The sequence below is a fragment of the Melanerpes formicivorus genome, unplaced genomic scaffold (assembly GCF_026170545.1).
Source record: "Melanerpes formicivorus ecotype bairdi unplaced genomic scaffold, bMelFor1.0.p_v2 SCAF_2, whole genome shotgun sequence".
NCBI lineage: Eukaryota > Metazoa > Chordata > Aves > Piciformes > Picidae > Melanerpes > Melanerpes formicivorus.
Window position 1 is genome coordinate 15496955 of NW_027142354.1, and position 21198 is coordinate 15518152.

The window sequence follows — 21198 nt, forward strand, 5'->3', positions numbered from 1 at the left end:
CAGAGCATTCTACTTGGTGATTTTTGGTTTCTGTAACACTGCAAGGAATAAATGAGTGTTGGTCTAACACTGTCTTTGCTTATTTTCCATGTCTGCCTCAGAATGCTACAGTGAAAGTGAACATGATGATCCAGAAATAACAGACACACCACCACCTCCCTACACAGTCGAGCTACCACTTCCTCCTTCAGTAAGTGCTACAGCAATTGCTTGTTTCTTGTTGCTGACCAGTTGAAACAAAATTTTCTTGAGGTGGTGGACCTTTGAGGAATAATCTAAAACAGTGGCTGGAAGTGTTTACCCTGAGTGCCTGTGAAATGAAGGTACACTCACTGCCCCTGTCCTGTGGCAGAGCATGCAGTTCTTGCAGCCTGCACTGCTGGGAGGCTCTTCCTTCAGATGGAGTCACTCTAACTCATACACATGCTACGTCTTTTCTTCACAAGGCTTTTAACACGCTGTCATAACTTAGTTTTTTTTTTTTTTTTTTTTTTTTTTTTTTTTAAATGAGTCCCAAATCTTTCTTTTTGTGATGCCAGTAGCATCATCCAACAGATTTGTATCTACTTGGGTCGTTCTTAAGACTGCTGGATTTGAGGCTGCTTTTGTGACAGCAAAGGGGAAGAGGCCTCTTCTTACAGGGCTAAAATCAGTTCTTTTCCTCTTCTGAAAAACAGTCTATAACAAAAAAAGAAAATAGGTATCCTCTAAAAATCTATGCTATGTATTCTCTCTTGCTATAGTGTATTTGCCCAAAATATTCCTTTCTGCTTCACTGCATTTCATAAATTAGAACAAGCACTATGTATCATTGTCTAATCAAATTGACTAACCTAATTATTAGCCACTTATCACTCTATTAATGTTGTTTCTATATTGTTGCTTTCCCCAATGCTCTCATATGCCTTTATATGCATTTTAAGACACTAGTTTTACTTAATTCTATGTTCAGAAATGAGTACTCCAGTTTGGAATGGTAATGTAGCTGAAATGGGGAATACTTGAGTTCAAGCCTTTCCCTTCCCCAGCTGAAAGTTAACACCGAGGGCTAATGCAGTGATATGCTTAGTACTAAATCTTTTCATTGTACCTCATGGAAGTGAGTGTCCACCACCCCATTAGTGTGGTACAGGTTCCCATATGGAATCCTGAAGTGACACCAAGTAGCTAGGGTGGGCACAGAGGCAGTGAAGCAGGAACAGATTTTAGCTATACCGGTGAGCTTGCGCTGTCACAGACAATGCATAAAAATAAATGTCATGCACAAGGTTGCCTGTCTGTCAATCTCTAATTATCTTACATAAAGCTGAGCATGTAAGTCACATTGTCACCCGCTTGCCCCCTTCTGTTTCAGCTTCCTCTCCTGAAACAGTTGTGTAGAGTTAATCACTGTAAAGACAACCCACCTGGCACTCAGGTGCATGGTTTTCACGGCTGTGTAAAACATGATTCTTTATTGCCTGTATTAACTAGAAGATAAACAGGATTGACTGGCTATAAATACAGAAAGAAACGGAAACCTTAGCAAGATGTCTACAAGAGTTATTCTGGGCTGAGGCCTGACAATGAGGCATCTTGAATTTTATACCTCACTGGCTTAGCTTGCATTTAAGAGGTTGTAGATGACTTTTCCATCTGCTCACCTCTGAGTGCATGCCTGCACTTTTCCAGATGATGAGTTTTAAACAGATGCTAGGTTTTAGTTTTGTGTTTTTCTGGCTTCCTGCTGCTTGTCAATCTGTTGCTGCAGAGGCAATCTCCAGTTATCTCCTTCACATATGCTCGTCTTGAGTGCTGGCCTCCACATTTTATCAGGGGATATGTGGGAGGCAGGCTATGGTGCAGGTGCCAAGGGGGTCTTAGTTCCTCAGCCTTTCTCTTGAAGATTATCTTCCCTCTGTCATTCCTCTCTCCCAGCTGATTTCCCTTCTCCTCATGCACTATTTAAAATCCCTTGCCCCACGGACAAAGGTTAGTGTCTACTGTGCAAAGTTGTTAATTTTTCCACCTAGAAATGGCCACTGGAACATGCTCCAGCAGCCATGGATCTGCCCTGTGCTCAGCTTGCTTACATGGTGGGTGGAAACTGTAAAGTACCAACAAAACTGTGTTTGACTGCAAGTCAGTAAAATACCTGGTTTGCTGTCCTTTTCCCTTGTGGACAATTACTTGAGCAAGAAAACCACTGAAAGGATTGGGAAACCACAACTTCTACTGGAAAGTCAATTCTAGGAGCAGAGCTCTTGGTTGTCTCAGGCCAGTTAAACAGTGCTTGCTGCCTGTTTCTCCAGTGCTGAGTTTTGGAACCAAGTTGTGGAAACAATTCATCCAACATGGGATGGATTATGTTTGATTCCCTGTGGGTAGAGCACTTTTGGATGGCCTTATCAAATCTTTTCAGATTGCTGCTGCAAGAGATACTCATCCCCAAAACCCAGCCCAGCACCAAGTTGCACTTCTTCCTCCTGAGTGTCAAAGGGATTTTGCAAGATCAGAATTAGGATTTATAGACATCTAGGAAAATTAAAACAATGCTGTCTTAATAAGAAAGGCCTCCAAATTTCTTGAGGTCAGCTCCAGATTGAAAACTTAGTCTGGAAGCTAATAGCTACCCAGGTTCAGGCTCTGTTATCTGTTAGAGCAGCTGTACTTCTAGCACAAACTTTAAATTTGCTATTCTCTTCCCTGCTAACCTAAACCATTTTGAAACTCAAAAAAGAAATCTCATTCTCACTCTTTTTTTTCTATGTTTATGTATGTTTTTGGGTGCTGTGGAAATAAAAAAAAAAGAGTGAAGAACAAGTAAATTTTAACATATGTAGGATGAAAGTTAATGCAGATGGTCAGTTTCTTTATACTTGAATGGATTTACAGTTCAAAAACCAGCAGCTATGCTGAGACAAGAGATTTCAGCAGTCTCAAAAGAGCAGTTAAGGTGTTTCATGGTTATAATTTTTCTCTTAAAATAAATAATAAAAATGCCTAGAGACTCATTGATCTCCAGTGGAATTCTTATGATCTGCTGACTCAAGCATGTGCTTGTAAAAATGTCCCTAGTTGGAAAATTTATTATATGGATAATTGCAAAACTTCCGAAGGAACCACTCCAGTAAGTTAGGCAAACATTTGTCATGCCAAAGCTAAAAAACCCACAGCACATATGTAGAGGAAAAGAAACACATTCTGGTAGTCATCTTTATTCTCACCCACATTTTTTTGTTTGAGACACAATGAAAATGAAAACAAAAATATACTTCAGTCAGTGAAGCATAGTTTTCATTTCAATGGCTTTTATCTTTTGCATGGACAAATGTCATAAGAATAAAGGTGAGATCTAACATCTTTGTCTCCTGTCTTTGAACAACTGAATTCAGACCATTCAAACACTGTGAGTGGGAGCTTTATCTGCCTGGTTGCTCTGCTTGGCCATTCAAATCCTTCAATAACTTGTCTTTGTGATAGGAGCTCTTAGATTAAATGCTTCAGGTCACCTGTGTTCTCTTGGGCATTTTATCACTCATACACATAGTACATGACAGAATCTCCTTGTCCTCTGTTTTAGGGTGCATTTGTGACCTTTTTAAAAGAAAACCAACCAACCAACCAACAAAACAGAACCACAAATAACCCCAACCAACAACAACAACAAAAAAAACATCCAAAGGCCCCCACCTGAAACATAATGTTGTATTTCTCCTACCAGGAGAAGCATTTGGGACAGTCTTGGAGTGAAGGCTTTGAAAGCTTACAAAAGTGAAGGAAGTTTTACTAACAAATGGTGGCTCACAATCTGATATTGATCCTTGTGTTCTGAACTGATTGGAAGCTACACAATATAGCTAGATTAGAAGCACAGGAAGGCAAATCTACCTTTTAATGTAAAAAGGAAGTAGCATATATTACAATAACACTGAATTGCACAAGTTTATATATCATAATCCAAAATCTTTTTACTCTTGAGCTGGTTCATATGAAAACATCTTATTTACCAGGTTACAAATAAGTATTCCAGGCTAGCCCTTTCACTGTATTTGCAGCTTGCCCAGATTTCTCTTGTCCAGCTTCTCAAGTTTCAACTTAGTAATTTTCAGTACTCCAGTCAAGTTATCTTCTGTTTTAACCCTTACACCAGTCTATTCTACAGGTATACTGAGAAGAAAAAATTGCTGGAATTGTGGTCCATCAAGTCTATTATTGTGATTCTGGCATGAGTACATGATTTGCAGGAGGAGTAAATTTCTGCAGTATCAGAAAAATTAAATCTGGATTTCATATAATGATCTAACCAAAATTTCTGATAGTTGTTAAGAGCTTCACTATAAGGCTTGGTCTTCCATTATTTATTGCCATTGGTTAATCCTCTTCTGGGTATTTGTATTTACATTCATCTGTGTATGTGTTACTTGTGTGTTTGGCTTTCTTGGCTTATCTGTTCAGTGGCTGGTGGCTAAGAAGCAGACTAATGCTAGCTCTTCTTGTGTGACCAGATAATAGTATGACTCAGTCAATGTAAATGCCTACTGCAGATAAAGAACTGATACCTATTTGCTTGTCTAGGATGCTAAATACCTTTCAAAACTTTGGTTTTTCTCTTAGCCTTTTTTTATATGGAATGGCACATCTGTTGTACCCTCTCTTATTCTACTCCTAGCTTCTAATAATGAGAGTGGGATGTCTCTGAGACTGCTCTGGTTGTATGTGCTCTCATTGAGGCAGTGTGACCAGAGCAGTATGGAGGGCCTTAGGTTTTAATCTGTTTTACTTCTGGCTCCCTTGTGGCTTAGTTTTCTAAAGGTTCTGCTCTGTAGGAGATTGGCTTTAATACCTCAGGCTTGTATGGGGTGGATAATTAGTCAGATTACATCAATTTCCACTTAGTGTTTCAGATGTAGAACCTAGGGATAGGAATAACTTGGAAATAATTTCTCTTTTCCTTTCCTCTCCCCCATTTGTTTCTGGAAAGGAGGAGCAGCAGAAGTCTTCTTTCACCTCGACTCTGTCAAGTGAAGCATCTTGTTCCCTCTCCTCCCCGGAAAGCACTTTCAATTCCCAAGAATCATCTTCTTCCTTGTCCAATGTAGTTCATTCCAAGAGGCAGTCCTGGCTTGACCTGGTTAACAGCTCTGCCACAGAAGAGGGTGATCAGCCTTTAACTTTCTGCGTAAAGATTCACTCTGATGAGCTACAAGCAGCAGACTGTAGAGAAGCCACAGAAAGCCAGGAGGTCCAGCTTTCTAAACCCACTGGTGGATCGCCAAACTCTTTTGTAGGTCCAGATGCAGGTTGTCTAGCTGTGTCAGATGCAACAGAACAGAGACCACCAACCAAAGGTGAGCTAATGCGACAGGAGATTTTTGTCTGCAGAACCATACAATGTGGGAGTTCAGGGATTTTCCTCAGCTTGTTTTTCCTGCTCTTCCTTTATGTTCTTCACTGAAGAGTCTTCCAGTGGCACATCATTTATTTGGCTTATTGTGTATTAATCATATAACTTAGTAGGAAATTTTACTGTATGTTAAGCTCATTGCCTCTGTAAAAAATCCTAGTGTATTTTTATTAGCTTTCCCTTTCATTAATTAGGATTGAATCAAAATTTTGAGGAAGCTTGTCACAGAACTAACACACTAAGCAAAATGGCTTAAGTAGGAAGTGGTGAACATGGGGTTAGGTCAATACAAATGTAAAAATACAAGCAGTTATGTTTACTTCCAGTGTGCATTCCCTATTTATTTCATGGAGCTTTATTGTAATCAAGGGGAAACAAGTGCAGCCCTGAATCAGAAAATCTATTAAGACTTTATTTATTTATTTAATTTATTTTTTAAGCAAATGGATGTCTCCATAGGCATCCTTACACCAAAATATACTGCTAAATAAAAAAATGTGGCACAGTATCGGAATTTGATCATTGTTGCTGCTAATAAGTCTTCTGCCATAGCAAGGCAACATTTCTTGCCTTTTGAACAAAACTTCATCTTCCTGCATTAAAAGCAGTTGAAGCATATGTGGTGTTTCTGGCATACACTGTGTTGAAATGAGAAGGCATTCAGCATTCTGCCTAGAGAGATGATACATAGGGAAGCAATGATGTTGTTGTGCATCAGCTCTGTCTATGACTCCAAATCCTTGTAAAGATGTGAACTGAGCTGCAAAAAGAGCAGTGTTGTCTCAGTACACCGCAAAACAAGAGGGCATCCAAAAGCTGTGGTTAAAGGCAATGCAAAGAAAAAGAAACAGCACAGGACTCACTGTGAATTTAAGATATCTCTCTGTAGGTAAATACACCCCTGATTGAAAAATGATAGTAAGGCCCACTAGCTGCTTTATCAATGGTATGTTACAAATGCCAAGAGTTAGCATCTCTACAGTTTGTCATGTGCTTTTCTGATTTTGAGGAAATGGAGTGAAGTATAGATTTTAGCATTAGTGAAAAGTAACTCAGAATATTTTGCACTCGGCTTCAATATTTGTCATCTAGGCTGCTCTGATATATGTGCTATTTCTTTGGTGAAAAGAGAGGATGTTTTGGGCAGAGTTACTGTAGAAGCTCATTTTTACAAGATCTGGCTTTGCAAGCAGTGAAAAGGCTGGAGCCGGTAGAAATGGGATCCCTAATGTAAATGTCACAAACATGTAGTAAATCCATCATTTTCTGTATTTTTACCTTCTGGGTTAATCTGACTAACGGCTTTGGGAAGCATTATTACATACACTCAGGTAGGTTGTTCAAGTGTGGGTCATATATGGTATGGTAGCTTATAGATCTTGTTGAGCAGGTTTCAGTGGTTGCCTTTCAGAAAAGTAAATTTTTGCTTAAAATATGTTACTTTGGTTTTGTCAGCAATCCTTCAATAATGCACAGCTTAATGCTTTCCATCATAACTTCTAAGAGTGACAAGCACTTTTATTGACTGGTCACAGAATTACATGAGACATTCATAATGATTTAAAACATAGTTTGATAGGCTCAATAATACTAACTAGCAAAACCAGGATTAAAACATAAATCATGCCACGTTTTGTTATATTCCTGTCATTTGTGAGGTGGTTTAATATTCTCAAACATATTCTTCTGTTGCTCACTGCTTAGCTGATGGCCAGCCCTGATCACAGAGTACTTCCATCCTAACCACACTTGTGATCTCTGGTGGAATTCCAGAAATAGATCATTTCAATGAGACAGTCACTATGGAAACTGTATAATCTCACTAGTTACTGTCTGCATGTCAACCCATCACTGAGCAAGTAAGACATACACCATGAACACTTTTTTCTTTCCTTTATCAGCCTGCATAATATGGAAGTGTTGGCATGGGGGGGCTCTCCATGCAATAGCCACTGAAAACATAAATTAAATTTGCAAGGAGATTAGTAGAGCTATTTTGATTTGAGAATGAGGTAGAAAAAAAGGATTAATGCAAAATAGGAATTCAGTTCCGAATTAAACTTATCAGTTCTGGTTCTGTGACTTACGTTCTCAGAATTTGCCCTCCAGCTAGTTGATAAGGATGTGCACAAATACTGTGAATGAATTCAAATTGTGGAGTAAGTGCTAGCTGCAAAACCCCATGGTTTACAATAACTACTTAGAGTGCCCTTGTTATCTGATGCAAAACAAGAACACACCTCAGTGCAGTCTGTATTATTTGCTTTTCTGGCAGCTCATCATGCTTCATAGTAGTGAGACTGCATCCAGGAGGAAACAGGTTTATCTTGCAGCAGCCTCTGCCCTGAAAGCATGTGTCCCATGTGCATAAAGCTGTCTCTGCTGTTATCAGAACTACTATGTGGTCTTTGAACCCATTTCCCACAGAGCCTCTGTGAGCGTCTGTGCTTTCTCCCTGTGCTTGTGAGGATAGGAAAAACCTGTTACACACTTTGCTTTGGAGCCACATTACACTTAGTAAAACCTCATGAGGAATTTTTAGTTGTAAGCAGATAGTAGCCTAGAGCTGAGGTGAAAGTTTTCAAGAACTGAAGAATTGCTTTTGTTGACCAAAAAGTTGTTAGCTAGAAGGAAGAAAGACTAGCTGTGGCTTTGTGGGAAGAGCTTATCATGAAAACACAAAAATAGTGAAGAAAACTCAATGATGAGTTAAACAATGAAAGAAAAAATTCTCAGAGATAAATGGATGAATCTCTGTAAGAGAAAATACAGATTCAGCTGAATGATTATGGATTACTTTTCCAATGAAAATTATGTAAGTTAATCTGCTAAGCAATCATGTTTGGTGCAAGGATCTGTACAAACTGGTATTTTAAATCACTTTTCCATCCATTCTTTAGGGGTGTTACACCCATTCTCAGCCTTAATTTTCAGTGCCAGTTTTTGGGAAAGGTTACATACCAGAGAGTTATACAAAGGTACAAAAAAGGAAGATTTAACACTCTTCCCTTTTGAAAGGGGATCACCATTCATTCTTTCATTTACTTTGTGGGAATATTTAATACTTCTGTATTGCAGCTTGCTGCATGCACAGCAGCAGAGGACTCAAAGTTGTCTGTAACACAGACACACTAAAAAGTAAACAAGAAACTGCTGAGAATATAAACAAGTGACTGACTACATGCTCTGAATCCAGAAGCTGTCCTTGCCCTGGATATGCTCTAGGCTAGATATGCTCTTCAGTCAAAATCCATCCCTTGTATTTCTTTGAGCAGCCATTGGAAGAAAAAGTATCTGACCGTAACACACCACCACCATCATCAAAAACTATGATAACAAAAGCTGCAGGAATCAAGAGGTTATTGTAAAAGAACAGCAATATGTTTTTATTTATCTATCTATCTTCTACTCTAGCAGTAACGTCCTTCATCCATGCGTTTTCTGAGGGTTTTATAATCACATGAAGGCAACATATCTCTGCAAGGAATTCTTACAGTGCCATTTCTGGTGTATTTCTTTTACCTTAACTCACAGTAGCTGATAGAAGATCTGGTGTGTGCTAATATTTTGGAAAACATGGAAAGTTTTTCAAATACCACCTGAATTTTATCTGGGTTGGTTTTACTGGAAGAAATGGCTTAAATAGGATGCATTCAATTATTCTTTTCTCAGAAATGACATCTTCCCCTTTTGAGTCTGTGCCAGTAATAGCCAGAGCTATCCTCTGGTGTGCTCTGGCCTCTTTGTTCTTTCTGCAAAGCTTACAGAAATGGCCAGATTGTGGCTAACGCTAGCCAAGATGTAGGGCGAGAGAACAACTGTGTAAAGGAACAAATGTTTGAATGATTATTTTGTTTCTCAGCAAAAAGGCTTTAGAACTCATAGTGAAAACTAAGATGTCAAAGTTTTCTCGAGTCTCTGAAAGAGGCACTTACATGTGTTGCTTCCAGGGCAGTCACAATTTGTTAAAACGTCACCTCACTGCAGAGCCCATGGTACCATTATCGTCAAGAGCATCTCTCTGTTGGTAGTAACATATTTTTCCTGTTTTCAACCACTTTATCCTGCCTTTAGTTCTACATTTGCCAGTGAGGGCTTTTCCTAAGCTATGTCCGCTTAAGTCAACTATTTTCTGACCTTTGTGTTCTGTAGTTACGTGGAAAATGTGATTTCCATGAGGTGTCACCATATTCCAATTGAGAAGCCTATTGCCACTATGGAAAAGGAATGGGAGGGTAAGAGGGTGAGTAGGTACATAAGGGCTCTGCTCTTCCCAGCCTGGGTGTACATTTTGACAAACTGGCAACAAAAGTTTTGGTGGAATCAGAAAGGGACCTTCTCATACAGTTACAAGAAGCTCATAAGTGTACCAAAGACAAGAGGAGGAAGCAGAATTTTTTTTGACCATGAGATTAATACATAATTGGAGATCTGTGAGGTCTCGGTGAGAGACTGGGAGAACAAGTATTTACATTTCAGTTTAAATTTAGTAAGACACATTTTGTTTGAGATGGTTCACAATGCAAAATGCTCTTTCTACCATACATTGCCAATTCCTCTATCTTTAGCCCTGGGAAACAATCAACTTGAATTTTTACAGCTGCTTTTTGAATAGTTCTGGATAATTTCACTTTTATAGGCTTGAAGGGCATTAAACGTAAGGTTTCAGACAGGCTCCTGTAGAGCTGCTGCAAGATGGGAAGTCTCAATACTTTAATGTCTTCCACCTGTGGCAATTCAGCCAAAAGGATGGTGGAAGTTGAAAACTGAGGAGGTGAAGAGTTGGTGTGTTGAAACTCTGGCAGCTTGCTCTTGTCTGTAATATCTCCTGATAGATGAAAATTAGAGATAAACTGGCATCAACCCACAAAATTCTGTTTTACTTCTCCTGAAACAGAATTTGTCAGAAGTTCTGACTTGCCTGAAATATTACTTTATTTTCCTCTACCCCAACCTAGAAGGTCTCTTTCTTCTGAAGGTTAAAATATCTTAGGACAGAACTTCCCATTTCCTCAGGTTACCACTGGTTCTCTTCCACTTTCCCCACTGAGGAGGCTGACTAAGAGAGTTATACAATAGTAACGAAATTTCCCAGAAATACTATGAAGCTTTAAGGGGTTGCAAGGCTTGTGAGTGAAGGGCATGGTGCAGAATCCCAGGAAGGCTGATCTTCCAGTAGCACCCCTCAACAGAATTGCTTATAGTTTATACCACCAAGGGATGAAAAAAGTACACAATGAACGTGTTCCCCTGTGTGCAGGTACACACTCATATGCATACAACATGTAATATCCTTCCACTGCTGCCCTTTGTTCCTTCAGTGGGTCTGGAGAGAAAAATGAATTTATTTTATCTTTAAAATAGGATGAGATAAAGAAATGCTGTAGTAGCATATCAGTTTCCTAACTTGCATGCCTGAGATAGAAAGTGCTTAGCTTGAAGAATACTGGTGGAAGAGATAACTTGCAATATTATCTTTTGAATTTAAATGTTCCTGATGTTACTTATGTGACCTGGCTGGAAAGACTCACTCCAGAGCAGTGCTAGTGGGGCCCAACCTGTCTGTGTTATTAAGAATTTTTGCCAGTGGAATATATCCATCGCTATAAACAAAACTCAGAGTAGGGGTGGTACACTTATTTTTGGATTGCTGACACAGACAATCTGTTTGTTGTAACACCAGGGCCTGTGTTGGTATACCGTGTGCTTTTTGCATAAATTTTCACTTTGTGATAGAAAGCAAATATTTTGTTAAAATTCAGTAGCATGGTCTAGACATCCCAGGTTTCATAGGAGAAATTCAAATCATTGAGGCTTAAAAATTCAGAGCTGGTGAATGCCTGTGCTTCTGTTGGAGACTTATTCATCTGCAGCTCAGTGCTCTGACTTCAGGTGCAAGGGAATTAAGTAATAGTGTGTTCTGGGAAAATGTGCTATGAATTTTTGAATTGGAAGAAAAAGTCCAGTTTGTGCTTAAGCCTTGCATCCCATTGCTTTATCTCTGCTCTCCTCTCAGGTGTTTTGTGAGGAAAACAAGCAACATACCACAGATGGTGCTTTGTTCATTTACTTCATGGCATTAAGAGGCCTGTGAAATATTATAATGTGCTATTGTGTGAGTGAAGAGAAATATATTCTCTTATTATAGATAATTTTGCCAGAAGCTTGCTCATTGATTGCTAGATGCAATGCTTCTCCATTTACTTCACTATCATTCCCTCTTTCAGATTTGCGGCATCAATCTAGTATGTTCAGAGGCAGCTTCAAGCCTGCAAAATGCTGGCTTTTGCTTTCTGAGCTTGGCTCAGGACATCCTGACACTGAAAGTAAAAGTCCAGATAAGTATGAGGCAGTCTGTCCTCAATTCATAGAGACTTACTGGCAGATATACTCTTTGTCAGTAGCCACAGTATCTGCTTCTATAAAAAAGGCAGCATATTAGAAGTTTGCTGCTTGTCAGTGTAAACAAAGGTGGAGACCAAATTACTATATAAATTATATGGGGCTCTACATATTCTGTAGGCTCCCCTCATGATTGTTTTCCAACTGTTTCCTGAAATCCCATTGAGCTGCTTCACTGTCACTCCCTTTATCCATCTTTGAAAAATCTACATATTTCCTCTGAAATTACTTGACCCTGCTCAATCCTTTGTGGTGGGAATGGTAGAAAAATGAGCAATAGGAGATTAAATTAAAGTTGAAATCTTAAAAGAATGCAGGAGCTGTGTGCCCCTTGCTGATCAAGTGTGTTGTTTGGGAGGACTTTGCTCCGTCTTTTTCTGTGCTGAGTATTACTGTACTACCTACCTTCACCCACAAATGCAGGGAAGATAAAAGAGTACTTACACTGAAGAAAAGTACTCAGTGAGGGTATGTTCTCATGCTTGCTGCTTTGTTAACCCTTTTTGACACTGAGAAGTATAAGAGTTAGCTTCACGAGCAAGGACCTTTATGCCCCTCCTAATATGACTATTTTTTAAAGTTGCTGAGCAGGATCAATGTTTTGTTTATTTGTTTGTGGGGTTTTTTTTCCCTTCCTACATACTTTTTCTTGGATACCTGTTGGATCTCAGTTTATATCTCTAAGTCATGCTGTGCACAGTCCAGATGGGTGATATCTACAGTAGAACTGATCCTGTCCTGTGCAGAAGCAGGCTAATGAAACAAACAGCTGTATCATCCCAAGAAAGTAGGCAGGAAGTTAGATACAATTACAAGTCTCATGGCATGAGCCAACAGTTTTCAGGAAATACTACTGCCGTGTATTATGCCTCGCACTTGCATTTTTTCCCTATTTCCTGCAGCTTGTAAATATACAACAGTCCTCCTTTTCCTCCCCCAGCACTCTACCAATGTTAGAAGTTATATATAGTTCTTGATAGGTTACAGTAGGCTTTTTATAATCGCAAAGCAGTGAAAAATGGGGCCAGCAACACAGTGAAGGCAAATATTTGTAGCACATCATAAACCTTTCTTGTAACCTAAATATTTAGATAGAACAGGGATGTAGGAGGATGCTGTACCTTTTAAAACACAGAAAAGATAAGTAGCAGCCTCCTAAGTGTGCTGTGTCAGAGAAGCCTTTTAGCTTTGGCATGGTTGAGTAAAAGGATTTCTTCCTTTTGTTCTGAAAATGATTCAGGAAAGTCAATATTTAATTCTTCATTAAAAGGAAAAAAAAAACCCAAAACAACCCAGCCAGCTGGACTGGCACATAGAGGACCACAGTTGAGAAGTATCACCACCACAGTTCCCAGCCAAATAAAACCAGATGCCATGCCAGTGGATCTTGAGAGACTCAAAAGCACCCTGAAAAGATATTTTTCTTTAGCAGACTTTAATGTAGAAAAGTTTGTAGTGTGGACTGAGGGACAAGAAGCAAGTTGCACAGTCACTGAAAATGGCCTTCTGCCAAAACACCTCTATATATGCCTGGTACATTTTTAGTTTCTGACTGCTTATTTTTCAGTTGTCTTATTCTGCAAAATATCTTTGCTTCAATTTTTACCCTATTTTATGCTCTTTCATTCTCAGGTACTTACTAGCTTTTCATTTCATGTCCTTTCTGTCATGGAACATGGTACTTAAGCCTGGGAACCATTGCTAATCGAGGATTTGTTTTGAATGCCTCACAAGCAAATTCTGTGCTGCAGTCTGTGAAGTTCAGTCATCAGATGCCCTAATAGTTCCTGCTTTAATGTGTTTTCCAGGGACTTTCTTGTGAGGCCCTTGAAGTGTTCCTATGTTTCATTTCATTGGTCAGTTTTTTGTTTTTTTTAAAACTCTGGTTTCAATAATCAGCAAAATGTGGTGATGAATTAGTATATTAAACAGAATTTGACCTGTGAGTTGCCAAGTAGAAATGTAGTTCAATGTGTGCAGCATGAAGGGAAAGGTGTATGAGTGTAGATGCTATTAAATTTATTTTCTTTCAAATGTAGTGTTACTGACAGTTGTTCAAAGCCAGGGACTGGACTAGATGATATTCAGGGGACCCTTCCAACCCCTACTGCTCTATGATTCTGTGATATGTTTAGAGAGTTAAGGCAGCACTCTATCAGTGGAAATAGGTGCTCATATCTGGATCACAGCCTGAATCTTTAAAACATTTGAGTTTGGTAGCATGTCTTTCTCGTATGCATCACTACGCTATACATTCCCATTGTAATGTCAAAGGGCAAAAATTGCCCTTGGTTTTAAGTCTAATACCCTTACTTTATGACTTGGCTAAGAGACTTCCTGATAGCTATACTTAACATTTCTGCTACCTGCTGCCCCACTCACATTCTCATACTGAATTTATTCTTGTATTTGCAGATCAGGAAAAATGTGATGATGATGAGATGGAGCGACTTTACAAGTCATTAGAACAAGCAAGCCTGTCTCCCATTGGTGACCGCCGGCTGTCAACAAAGAAGGAGCTTAGGAAATCATTTATCAAACGCAGCAAAAACCCCTCCATTAATGAGAAACTGCACAAAATCCGAATGCTGAACAGCACATTAAAGGTGAGGTCACAGAGCTAGCCAAGAAAAAGCTTGAGAGAAACAGGCAATTTGGCTAAAAAAAGAATTAGCCCTAGACTTCTAGTTATGTATTTACTTAAAACTCCAGGGTATTTGGTTAAGTTGTTGAAATTGTCTTCTGCTTCAACCTAAATAGTGGTCTGTGTTCTGTTACTCAGTTTGAACTGGAAGCAGAGACAATAGTTCAGAAGGGACTCTTCTTGCAGAACTTCCAGCCCACTTGGAAAATTTAATAAAGAGAGCTTCACTCGGTTATCTGGGAAACTTGCAAGCTCAGCTGAATGCACTAACCAGGGGAGACTTAAAAAAAGAAAGAGTAGGCAAAGTACGTTGATAAAGGACGTGAAAATGACCCTGAACCAAAATAAGTTTTCCGTATGTGATTATTGGAGAATGCACAGGATGTGCCAAAGCTATTGTAAAGACCTCCTGTAACTAAAATATTTTTAATAACAAAAGCATCCTGCTCATATGTTGGAAATGTATCATGAACTTAGAGGGGATGGAGAGGTTCAGGGACATCCCATGAAAGGGCAAATACATCTGTCTGGAATACGGGGATTTATGAGGCCACTTACTTGCTATCATAATGTGTCATGGAATTTCAAATCCTGCTTCTGAATGGTACTGAAAACAGAAAGCTTAACCATACCACTGAAATTGCAAGGAGAAGAAAGAATAAATGCAAACTGGAGGCTTTGTTTGTTTCTTTGTGTAAGCACTAGAAGCAAGAATTCGGTATCATGTTTCAAGTGTGTGTATTTGGCATTGCAACATGGAGAAATGTAAGTAAGAAAATTCTATTAGCACAGTTGTTGACTTGATTTTTAGTTGTAATTGGAAGCATGGCTTAGGCACTTTGGCTTGGGTTAAAAATCCTGAAGATACAGTTGAAAACTATAAATATAAGCACTCCTCTTGCCTCTGTATGGGACCTGGTTAAGTCTTTCCTCAGTATCAGAGAATATTCAGTGACATGATACTGACTGTAACAGTATTCAAGAAAGCGAGGATGTAGTACAACAGAACCTTCATTTAGAAATATCTGGTTTATGGGACAGGAAATACAGAAAAGCATACTATAAAGTTTTCTGTAATAGGAGCCTCCCTAATGAATCCAAGAACCAGTCAGCATAAAATGGAGTTGTATCTTGTGGAGCTGAATGGAAGCAAGGCACCAGCAAGGAGAGCTTGCATTGATTTATCATGGGAGTCATGTATAAGCTGTGATTAGCGATGTTTTTAACCTTAGGCTTGTCTAACACTGTAACGGGTTGAGGCAGACCCCCTCCCCACCATGGGCAAAAATAACAACTCAGACAAACGGATTGCAAAAGTGATAGAAAGATTACATGGAAAGCAGTGAATGTTTACAGAGAGCCAGAAGTGCAGTGACAAAAGAAATCCCAAAGCAGACCCAGAAACATCCCATCCCCACCTGAGGGTACACCCAAGACCCCCAGGGCTTCTTCTTCTCCCTGCTCCCAGTCCACTGCTAGGCTAGTCTCAGCTGGCCAGATCTGAGAATGCCCATCCCCTCGGCCTTGGCCCTAGCCAGACCCAAGGCCGGGAGACATCTCTCCCAAATTACTGGGTGGCGGCGAGGGAAGATAAAGAAAGAGAAAGTGCCAGACCCCGCACTGGATCTTGTAGTGGTGCAAAGAATTATGGTACGAAATACCTAGTTTCCTGTGTCCACCCACTGGACTGGACTTCTGGACACAGGAAGCACCCCCCGTAGCAGAGGGCACCCAGCCCAAACTACTACAAACACATATCTAATATAGAAAAAATCACTTTTAGAGTGTTTGAAATGTGTTGATTTTTATTGTGTGTTTTGTTTTGTTTTACTTTCTTCAAACTAAGAAATTGAAGAATTGGCAAGACAAATACAACACAGAGATTTTTCTCACAGACAAAAACAAAGCTCTGTATAGAGCAGTATTTAAGTTATCCTGTAAGGCAAATGCCTGCAGTGGCCAAGTGCCATATCCCTTCCATCAGTGGGATCGTGTACTTTAAAAGTAAATTTTCTTAATGCTCAACACAAGATACAAAATAATTAATGGTGATCTGTTGGAAATTTAAAAGTTGGGAATATGTTGCCTCTGATCTGTATTTTCTCTGCTTTAATTAAAGTCTTATTAGTTTGGAAAGTTATTTATGCAAGATTCAGTGCAATTTTAATTTTGGACTTTTGACTCCACATTTTAATAACAGATTAATGGTGCTGCCACCATATATCATTAACAAAACATTCTTTGGATAGTTTGGAGCGATGTGCAAATGTATCACAGGCTTAATGAATGTGGGAAATAGTTTAGTGGTAGAGGAAAAAATCCATGGCATGGCTTTTTGCCACTAAGATTGTCCATTAGAAATACTCTTCTCTCCTTTCTGTCTCCCCACCTCATCTTCTTCTCTTAAGCTAAGTGTACTTATCTCTGCATCAATGCCATAAGCCTTCTCACAAGGGCTGGCACTATATCTTGAGGGTAGGACCTGTGTAAACCAGCAGTTGAACAAGATTTTGTGTTTAAAAAGCGGTTTAGGCATCACAGGGATTGAAGTAGTTGATAGTGAGGCCCCATTTGGAATCTTGCATCCAGTTATGGAATCCTCAGTTCAAGAGGGATAGGGATCTACTTGAGAGCCCAACAGAGGGCTACAAGGATGATTAAAGGACTGGAGCACTGCTTTATGAGGAAAGGCTGAGAGATCTGGAGCTGTTTAGTCTATAGAGGAAATGACTGAGAGGGAATCTAATAAATGTATATAAATATATGGGGGCTGAGTGTCAGGAAGGAAGGGACAGCCTCTTTTCAGTTGCACCCCGTGATAGGATAAGGGGCAATGGATGTAAACTACAGCACAGTAAGGTCCACCTCAACATGAAGAAGAACTTTACTGTAAGTGTCATGGAGCACTGGAACAGGCTCTGCAGAGGGGTTGCAGAGTCTCCTTCTCTGGAGACTTTCAAGTCCTGTCTGGATGCATTCCTGTGTGACCTGCTCTAGATTCTATGGTCCTTTTCTGGCAGAGGGGTTGGACTCAAAGATCTTCAGAGGTCCCTTACAAACTCTAACATCCTGTGACTGTTCACATCTTACAATTGAATTAGGGTGCCTGCAGTAGTATGAGCTGTTCTTGTCTAAAAGTAAAGACCAGGTTTATTAGTAGCAGCTGCCAGTAGATCTATCAGTAGTCATGTGTGTTCTGGCCTCTCTACTGTCAGTGCATGAATTATGCCCCAAATTATTTTGTCTAGCTCTGAGAAGAGACAGAGACCCTCATAAGGGAATGTGTCTGGGAACAAGTGTTTTTTGAGAAAGTTGGACATGGTGTGAAATACAGAAATAAATGCTGTTGCATGTAGCTTCATGCAAATACTCACTTGTTGTGAGACAACATAACAATGTCTAGTTTTCACATTAATCCTCTCTCATGAAGTTTTGCTAAGAATCTTATAAAATAAAAAAAAAAACTTACTCAAAGTCATAATTTAACTTTCAACTGGAACAAATTTCTGCTGTGGACTTAACCTTTAATGATTATGTTCTAAAAATGGGAACGAGCTGCAAGGAGGATGGAAAATTTGCTATCCCCTTGTGACATGGCTTTCTAATGTTCCCAGAGTGTTTTTTTTTGTTATTAACAATGAGCTTGACAGTTTCTGTGGGAAATAACCACTTGTTTTCTTCCTAGTGTAAAGAACACGACCTGGCCACAATTAACCAGTTGCTAGAAGACCCAAAGTTGACGGCAATAAAGTACAGAGAGTGGAGAAACACAAACATCATGCTGGTTCAAGATATTTATCAGCATCAGGAGGTCCAGGATGCATCCACAGAAAACAGTGAGGAGCAAGAGATGACTCCACAGCCTATCACTGAAAGTGCTATCTGAGGCCACAGTCCATTTTCCCCCCCCGTTCTCTTTGTACAGGCACTTTAAAATGCTGCATTTTGAGGTTTGTTTATTTCCAAGTGTTCTTCAAAAGGCAAACAACATCTTCTCCAAAGCTTTAATTCCTCTTGCAAAACTCTTGTCAAAAGGGCAAATAACCCAAATTGAAAACAAACATGCCTGAACCTGGGCTACATACCTAAGAAGACTATTTTATGAAGCAGTGAAGAAATGTTTTTCTATCTTTGGAGAAGTAACTTACATATATCCAACTTTTGGAAGTCACAGAACTCTATGGTATGTACTGTATAAATGTGAGAACCTTGGGGTTAATCACATAACTTACTGTTAAAGGAAGCTAAACCAATGCCAACAGAATATAGTCTACTCTCTACCATTTTACCCTGTAAGATAACCTGATGTATGCATTTTCAACTTTACATTTGTTCAATTTCACCACTCTACCAGTTTAAATGGAGTCAAATACAATAGTAAATATGCATGGTTTGTACTACAGATAGCTGTCAGGCACCCACTTTGTGCTCTGCCTGATTTTTTTGAGTTTCAAATTTATTTATGGACCAGATTGAGGTATTGTGATTTTACATGAAGAAGAGAAGTCCTCTCAGTGTTTGCTACTATGTCATTTACTCTCCAGTGGGGCAGCTGATGCTTCAACCGGTTTCAACTTTTCTTATGAACTTGGCAGCATTTCTTGGAAGATCATTCTCTTTGTTATTTTTGGCAGTTGTGAATATACAAGGTACAAGCTCATCTCAGATTCCTACGTAGGAAAGTGATCACATTCACAAGACAAAAGCTAAATAATTAACTTCCTCATATGGACTTGAAAGTGTAAAAATAGCTGCAAATATTTTTGTAAATATATGTAATTTTATGGTTTATATGAATGTGACTCTGTACTGTATATATATGTTTTATTTATATATTTATATATGCTGAATTTCCTAATATAGAAAGGCACACATGGACCAGACCCACCCAGAGGAGAGTCCTGACAGGTTGACTCGAAATGCCTCTTTGTGTTCCATTATGAATCACAAAAATGGCTTTACAACTGAAACTACCCTGAGACATCAACTGTAACTTTTACTTCTGCCTTTCTAGCTTTGAGTTTTAGATGAAGAAAATCATAACTGTTTGGCTTAGTTGTCCTCAGTATAAGGTTTGAGGGTTTTGCCTTCCCACCTTCTGTATGTGTAAAAGTATGAGAAAATTTATCGAGTGTTGAATTCTGAAAATCAAAACTTAGCCCGCTATTCTCAAATTAATGCCACTACAGGGATTGTAGTAACCTGCATTTCTGTTAGCTATTTTCTCATTGGTTTTCAACAGTTTATCTTTTAAAACAAAATACATTATATAGAGGCAGTCATATTCACATGTCTTTATACATTATATATTTTATCATAGCTTCACTAAGAAACCAAAAGTTAATAGTGTCAGTGGGCATATGTGAAGTCATTTACACCTGTGTAGGGGTAAGTCTGACTGTGATACTGTGTTTTTAACACTTGGCGGCTTTCCTTTTAAAATAGAGACAAGGAATTAAATCCCAAAGCATTAAATATGCAAGTTAAGGCTGTACTGAGTACAAGAACTGAGGAGGAGATACTGTCCTGTAAGAAAGGAGAAACAGACGGAAGACTGTAGGCTCCTTTGATGCAAGTTTTAATGGGAGGGAGTTAGGGGAATTGAGGGCTGTTTGAATGCAGAAGCAGGACTGTGCTTGGGGTAACATCACTGCCTTGGTTATAAAAGGGTTTAGGAGTATGAGGGTAAGGACTGATATTAATTCAGGACTTCACTGGGGCTAGTCTGCTGGTGGGAAACAAATGATACTTGAGACTTGTAAGCAGGAGACAATGACTAAATGGGGGAGCAGACACAAACCCCAGGCTGGTCAAAAAGCTATTGCTTTTGTGAAATCATTACATGAGCCATGGTTTCATCAGTTCACTCCTTCTAACTGAAAGATGAGAGAAATTAAGCAATCTCAATACTTGGTGCAATTTCATTTAGAGTAATTGCATCTTAAAAATTGAGCCCATTTTAAGATTGATGGTTTGTTGTTGATTGGATTTTTTTTGTTTGTTTTGTTTTTTTAAAATCTTTGACCACTCCTGGAAGACCCTCTGGACAGCGAACACCTCTGAGTATTTTGCTTCTAATTGATTTTCTTCAATGCTTAGGTAGGAGAGAGTACCCCTGGATTTATTAGAATAAACCTTTATTAGAATAAAACAAACCAGGTTGGAAGAGACCTTCAAGATCATCGTGTCCAACCCATCAACCAATCCAACCCACCCAAACAGCTAACCCATGGCACCAAGCACCCCATCAAGTCTCCTTCTGAACACCTTCAATGACGGCGACTCCACCACCTCCCCGGGCAACCCATTCCATAGCGCAATCACTCTTTCTGTATAGAACTTCTTCCTAACATCCAACCTGAACCTCCCCTGGCGCAGCCTGAGACTGTGTCCTCTTGTTCTGGTACTGGCTGCCTGGGAGAAGAGACCATCATCAGCCTGTCTACAACCTCCCTTCAGGTAGTTGTAGAGAGTGATAAGGTCACCCCTGAGTCTCCTCTTCTCCAGGCTAAGCAGCCCCAGCTCCCTCAGCCTCTCCTCATAGGGCTTGTGTTCCAAACCCCTCACCAACTTTGTTGCTCTTCTCTGGACATGCTCCAGCAAGTCAACATCCTTCATCCTTCCTAAACTGAGGGGCCCAGAACTGGACACAGTACTCGAGGTGTGGCCTAACCAGTGCAGTGTACAGGGGCAGAATGACCTCCCTGCTCCTGCTGGCCACACTGTTCTTGATGCAGGCCAGGATGCCATTGGCCCTCTTGGCTGC

General features: G+C 39.6%; 1 protein-coding gene across 4 annotated transcripts in view; it reads left to right on the forward strand.

Annotated features, from left to right (window-relative positions):
• The window catches only part of IPCEF1 (interaction protein for cytohesin exchange factors 1), a 77566-nt gene extending 56784 nt beyond the window's left edge, over positions 1-20782 (forward strand). For all 4 annotated transcript variants that reach the window (XM_068151617.1, XM_068151608.1, XM_068151599.1 and 1 more), the window contains 4 exons: positions 102-190; positions 4964-5330; positions 14204-14394; positions 18118-20782. In XM_068151617.1, coding sequence (XP_068007718.1) covers positions 102-190; positions 4964-5330; positions 14204-14394; positions 18118-18318 — 848 coding nt within the window. In that variant the 3' untranslated portion in view covers positions 18319-20782. The remainder of the gene's footprint in view (positions 1-101; positions 191-4963; positions 5331-14203; positions 14395-18117) is intronic.
• Positions 20783-21198: the final 416 nt, after the last annotated feature.